Source organism: Dermacentor albipictus, chromosome 2 (assembly GCF_038994185.2).
Source record: "Dermacentor albipictus isolate Rhodes 1998 colony chromosome 2, USDA_Dalb.pri_finalv2, whole genome shotgun sequence".
NCBI lineage: Eukaryota > Metazoa > Arthropoda > Arachnida > Ixodida > Ixodidae > Dermacentor > Dermacentor albipictus.
Window position 1 is genome coordinate 148,077,390 of NC_091822.1, and position 6,675 is coordinate 148,084,064.

General features: G+C 49.9%; 1 protein-coding gene across 6 annotated transcripts in view; it reads left to right on the top strand.

Moving 5' to 3' along the window:
• The window catches only part of LOC139056148 (uncharacterized), a 31,326-nt gene extending 25,765 nt beyond the window's left edge, over nt 1–5,561 (top strand). For all 6 annotated transcript variants that reach the window (XM_070534094.1, XM_070534091.1, XM_070534092.1 and 3 more), the window contains one exon: nt 3,103–5,561. In XM_070534094.1, the coding sequence (XP_070390195.1) occupies nt 3,103–5,067 (1,965 nt within the window). In that variant the 3' untranslated portion in view covers nt 5,068–5,561. The remainder of the gene's footprint in view (nt 1–3,102) is intronic.
• Nucleotides 5,562–6,675: the final 1,114 nt, after the last annotated feature.

Below are 6,675 nucleotides of genomic sequence, written 5' to 3' on the forward strand. Positions count from 1 at the left end.
AGCGACAACAGGGCGATGTTTCCTAAATCCGTTCTTGATTTTTCGGGACTTTGGGCTTAACAGGAGTGGTTGTGCTACGTACATGGCCTCCGAGATTTGACAGCGCGAGCGGCAAGACACGTGCGCAGCCCGATCTCAGAGGCCATAGATTACGAATGCTTGTTTGTTTTTAGTACAGATGGGACCACAAGCGAAATCGTAATTCGCGGAAAAGTGAAGCGCCACCGTGGTAACTGCTGTGCTCACAATATGGATACATCAGTGTATTAGTTTGACATTTTATGTCCATTAAGTTTACTTCTACTATGTGAGCGTTTACATCTACATAGCATCACAGCTGTTTGCTTTTGTGTTATCGTTCCGTTCGGTTTTACTAAAATACTAGTTTGTGCGGTGCTCCGAAACGTACGCGAGCAATATCGTTTCCTCGCTCGCTAAGGCTAAAGCAAGCATTTCACGCTGTGCTAGAACTCTCTATTCTTATCCTCGGTTGGCGACTCCACTCAGATTTCGAGCTCTCTGCTCTGTTTCCCAGAAGCCAAGCCACTAGTACGTTTGAATAATAATATATGAATGTTCGAAAATTATTTCACAAGTCGAACACTGCGCGTGTTCGTTTCAAATAATGAATTTGAGTGTGCGGCAATTCGTTCTACATAAACTGCGAAACGCAATTCGAAGACTAGTACACATACCATCATCATCATCATCATCAGCCTAGTTACGCCCACTGCAGGGCAAAGGCCTCTCCCATACTTCTCCAACTACCCCGGTCATGTACTAATTGTGGCCATGTTGTCCCATACCATACCTCCCATACACATACCAATCCGCTTATATTACAAACCTAGGAAATTATTTGGAAAGTTGAGCACATGCTCTGTTCGTTTTAAATATTTGATCAAAGGCCACGATATTTCGTCCGAGAAATCGTGTCACGCGATTCGAGCACTGCAACAGTATCTGACCGTCGCATTTTGGGCGATCCCGGCCCCCTCAGCCACTCCGCGTGGTACAGACCAGTTTCGATCCCGTTGACTAAATTGACACTATCTCCAAACACCTCTGTGACACGTGCTTTTCGGTGGATGCTCGAATGATTTAGATGTCGTGGCTCAGGAAGTGTCATGATTATCGTCGGAGAAACCAAGAGGCAGCGCTAAAAGGAAACAGCGTGGAGGTTCGAGTCGATAACCTAATGCTTTTTTTTTTATCGCAGAGTGGCAGATCACTGTTTCCGAACACGTTCAGGCCGGACTTTTGAATGACGCTGGAAAAATGTATTCTCAGAGGAGAAAGTAATCGCAAATAATACCAAGCTTTTATTTCCACCGTTTCTCTATAGGTTCAAAATTGCGGACGTTGGATTCTTTTACGCACTTGATTCTTTCTCCGACGTTCTCTTATCCTCTACTAATAAGAGATAATGATGTAGCATTAAAAAACAAAATTCAAGTAGGCATACGTTTTCTTCCTTATTCAAGGTAGGCTATCTTTAAGGCAAGGTAACTTAAAAAGCTTATAAAAATTCATGCAATCGTGCATCAAATAGGAACTGTAGTAGCGCTCTCTTAATGAGAGTCATCTTGAAAACACCTGCTGAAGTGAAAATGCCGGTCAACTCTGGGGACAAGAGACTGACGAAGGACTCCAGAATAGCTTGTGGGCCTTGGCAAGTCCACGGTATGTTTCAGACATCGGCGTCCTGTGCTAGGCGCGATTATCTTGTACCAGTATCGTACAGTCGGGGCACGTCCTTCGTTAGAGACATCAGTTCTGAGTCTCTTTTGTGAAAATAACAAAACCAAATGAGCAAAGGACTGCGAAATACGTGCCGACACACGTCCGTGACGTCAGTGGCTGCGCGGACGGTGAAATAAAGAAACTTCAAAATCTTGCTCAACTGCTTCGCCTACTCGTTCAATTTATACTTGATGGAACCGAAAGCTGCAATGTGAAAAGTGGTGTCTCGACGGACTTTTTCGTTTCATTTAAGGCACTTTTCGTGTCACATATACGTTGCTTTCTGTAGACCCGTCACTGTGGCTTAGCGGTTATGGTGTCGCGCTGCTAAGCACGACGTCGCGGGATCAAATCCCGGCCACGGCGACCGCATGTCGATGGGGGGCGAAATGCAAAAACGCTCGTGTCCGCATGCATTGGGGGCACGTTACAAATCCTTTGTTGGTCAAAATTAATAAGGAGACCCCCACTATGGCGTGCCTCATAATCGAATCGTAGTTTTGGCACGTAAAACTCCGGAAAGCAATTCATGTTCTATAGCATTAAAATAAGCTTTTCCACTGGGTTAATGTAACTTGCTTGCTGTAGTCGAGTTGAAGCGCGAAATTGACACAGCTGACAGGGAACCAGACCTATGGACACGTGCGACCCTGTCCCGTGTTGACTCCGTGCTTAAAACTCTACTCATGCAATACCACCTAGCCTTCTCCCAAGCAATTACTTGCTGGTTCAGAAGTATAACGCTGCAAGACTACATATTTATCTTCCGTGGTGATTCTGGCTTAGGTACTTTGGAAAAGGTCTTCGTGTTAGCTACAAATTTAGCATAGGGAATAAAGTCGCCGTGGCCGAGTACTGGCAAGCCCTTCTGAGAGAAACAAAAAAACATCTGAGTTGCATTTCAGCGTTTTTGTGATGTTCGCCTTTCGTCCTTACCCCGAAAATCTTAGACGGAACACTCAGTGCTCTTTATTTCGCTGCGCTGAAGAAAGCAGCCTTCTTTACAAATTATTGGCCCAAGTACAGAGAATGCCAACTTCTTGAACGCGGTGCACTCGTTCAACGACAGCAACGTGATTATTCAATATAGTTTCATACATTTTCATAACATTCTGTAGTTTACGAGGATTGCCCGACCTGCTGCCTACATCTTTAGGCAATGGTGGTGGGAGGCGGTTCAGATACCTTATGTTCTTGGAGCATATTTAGGATGTTATAACATTGTGAATATATGTAGTAATTTCTCTTGGTTAGCATTTCTTTCTTTCGATCTGTTCTCGGCAAGTGCAGGGGGTCGTTCGTTATAGTTATTCCACCCTGCATTCTTGTAGCAACTAAATGCGTACACCGTACTCGCAGGTCACCGAAAGTGGCCCGTCAATGCCTCAGTGGTTCATCACGGCTCTCATCGCACTCGTCGCCTGCACCATCGCGTTCGCCCTCTTGCTGAGCAGAATGTTCCTACCAGACGTGAGAAGCGTCCCGTGCATGACGCACGAGTGCCTGGAGTACGGACGCCGACTTGCCTCCTCGCTGAACACATCGGTCAGTCCCTGCCACAGCTTCACCAACTTCGTCTGCGATGGCTGGCGGCGAGAGAGCGCGCTCTCGGTGCAGGACGACCTCGTGTGGGAGACCCTGGACCGTATCGGGCGCCTGGTGCACCGTATCAAGGTCCCCAGCAGTGGCCAGAATGACTTGCAGAGGGCGGCCGCCGCCTACAAGAGCTGCTACGACGTCGCCCAGGGCAAGAGAGACGAACTCCCCGCCGTGAGGCAAGCGCTGGCCGAAGCCGGCATCACGTGGCCACGCCGTCCCAGCAAAGTCGACGCCCTTCGCGTGGCCCTGTACGCAAGCGTCAAGCTCGGCTGGGACGTCTTCCTGCGCGTATTTCCCATGCAGGTCGATGGTCGCGATGTGGTGGTCGTCAGTCGCGGCGGGTCCTTCGTGCAGCTAAACCATCAGTTCACGATGCAGAGGACATTAGTCGAGAAGGAAGACTTCTTTTACGCGCTCAAAAATAGTTTTGAAAATGGTGACGCGGGCGACGAAGCGACCTTCAGGGAGTTGACTCACATTGAGAAGATAGCCATGGGCGAGCTGTCGCAGGTGTACAATGTCATGACAGCGCCAGTAGACCTGCCGCCCGGCACCTTCAGCAGGTGGGGGTCGCAGAGTCTCTCCGAGATCAGCTGGCGCCGCGTCCTCGCAGAACTCGACTTCAATGTGACCGGCGACTTGGTCTTCCGCGTACTGATGCTAAAGTACGTGAAAGCATTCGTCGAGCTGTGGCACATTCTGGGTGACGCGAACCTGTACTGGCTAGTCTCCTGGGGCACAGTGCAGGTGGCAGCGCTGTACGCGAACCAAGACCTTATCCTAGCGTTTTACGGTGAAACGAAAGCTCTAGCCTTGGTTCGTCAAGGTGCCTTCTGTTTGAGCAGAGCCTACCATTTCTCGAGACACGCCCTCTCCCACGAATACAGCGACAAGGCTTTAAACATGCACACGCTCACCGCTGCCGGACAACTCGCTCTCCGGGTTCGCGAAGCCGTGCACCAGCTACTGTCGACGTGGATTCATTACGACCAGAGCATCCCTGTAGTAGCCGATTGGCACTCGCTGGACACGTCGTTCGGCGCGTTCCGCAGCCAAAGCGAAGTCAGCGCGAGCCATGGCGCCAACCATTCATTCGCGCCTCAATATCTGGATTTGGGTGACTCGTTTGTTGCGAACTGGCGCAAGTCAGTCATTGTGCCCGACTGGAGTGAGTGGGACGAGGCCGTCGTAAGCGCCATCGCGTCGCTCGAGTTTGCCGCGTTGCGGCCGGGAGAGGACTTTCAAGTGATGGTCTACTCCCTGACCTTCCTGCACTTCAACCTCGACCTGCTTCCCGCGCTTAACTATGGAGGCCTGGGTTTAGGAGTTGCCCAGGCGCTGGGCATGCTATTTATCTCCGCCTACCTGCTGGACGCCTCCAGGCGCAAGCACATTAGCGCCTTGTTGGACTGCGTTACGGCCGGAAGCTTCTTGCACGGCCGGAACGCCATGGTTGCCTTGGCCGAGATTATCACTAGCAAAGCACTGATTAGCGCCTACATGAGTGGTGCGCAGCAGGATGGCGATCGACTTATGGGACTGGAATCATATGAAAACAGGCAGCTCTTGTTCATCGCTGCCTGCTATATGAAATGCGAGGTCACGCAAAAGGCAAGCGTGCTCGGACTGTGTGACTCGAGCTTCCAATTCGTACCAGAGTTTGCTGAAGCTTTCGACTGTCCTCCAGGAACACCCTTGAACCCATTGAGACAGTGCAGACTGTAGAGTTCATAGGTTAACCCATTATTGCACTGCAGTACTGCCACTCATCTTCAAGGCATCCATGCTTAGGCTGATATATTTATATTCATTCTCATTTTTCTTTGAACTCTCGTCCGGCTTCATCGCACAATGCTTGATCTTTACATCGCTGCATGCAATGTCTCGATCATTCCGTTTTAAATAACCTTACATTTATTTCATTTTTCCCGCATACTCATGCTAAAATACGTGAAAGCCTTCGTCGAACTCTGGCACAGCATTCTCGGTGACACGAACCTGTACTGGCTATAGTCTCCTAGAGTACAGTGCAGGTGGCAGCGATGTACGTGGACCAAGCCTTTATGTTAGCGTATTTTTAACACTCCCATTTTGCATCAAGGTATTACTGTCTGCCTCTGATTTGATTTCAAGTGGGAGCTAGGCATTCGAATTCGTTTAAATGATACCGCGCACTGCAAACATATTTCGAGTAAAACCATGTGTGGTTTTTAAACTTAGTTTTGTAATTGCGTTTAGTTCTTTTGTTTCTTACGGTCTTTTTCTTTCTTTTTTGTCTTGCGCGCGCATTAAACGCATTCGATGGATATCAATACCCAATGCCAAGGCGAAATACTATGTGAGAGAGAAATAAACATTATTGTGAGACCAGGCTTCTTGAGCCCAAAGGTGGGTGGCCTCCTCAGTCCAGGTAGCCATGGCTCGCTGCCGCCACCCAAGCCCTGTTCATCAACCGCAGCTGGCTGTCAGGGTCTTGCGTCACCAGCAGAGCCTCCCACTGGTCTTCCAATTCTTCTGAATACGCCTCTTTCTGCATGTTATCGCCTGGTAGTGATGATGATGGTGGTGCTTCTCGATTATTCCTGCACCCAAACACCATATGGCACAAGGTGTTGGGCGTGTCCGGCGGGCAGAACTTGCAGTCTCGCCCGTAGATGCCCGGATACATGGCGTGCAGCAGTGTTCCGTGTGGGTAGGTTCCAGACTGTAGTCTTCTCCAGGTTACCGCTTGGTCCCTACTCATCGTCTTATGCGCGGGCGGGTAGCGACGCCTCTGCTTCCTGTAGTGCGCCAAGATATTCGAGTACTTCTTGGATATCCGTTCATCATCCTCGTCACAGTCGTTGGTCCGTGTTCTCTGCGCGTCGGAGATGGCTCGGCGTGCATAATCTCGAGCCGCGACGTGCGCCTGGTTCCTCGCGAGAGACTCGTGTCCCGGCGTCCAGAGGATTTGTGCTGCTTCTATCTTGGTGTTGTTCAAGACCTGAAGTGCTGCCTTTCCAATCCTTCCGTTCATATACCTTCTGCATGCTTCTTGCGAGTCCGTCACCACGGTAACCATGGCCTTCTTGAACGTTGCGATGGTCAGGGCTATGCCCAGCTCTTCCGCTGTGCTCGCGTCCTTGGCACGTATGGATGTGGCTGTAAGTTGTTCGCCCTTCTCGTCGACCACGCTGATTGCAAATCGGTCGTTGGTGCTGTACGCAGCTGCATCCGTATATCTCGCGTTTTCTTCTTTGCTGTTGGTGCGTTCGAGTATGCGCTTGAGCGCCTGCATTCTCGTCTGTCTCCTTTCCTTGTCGTACTCGGGATGCATGTTTCTGGGAACGGTGC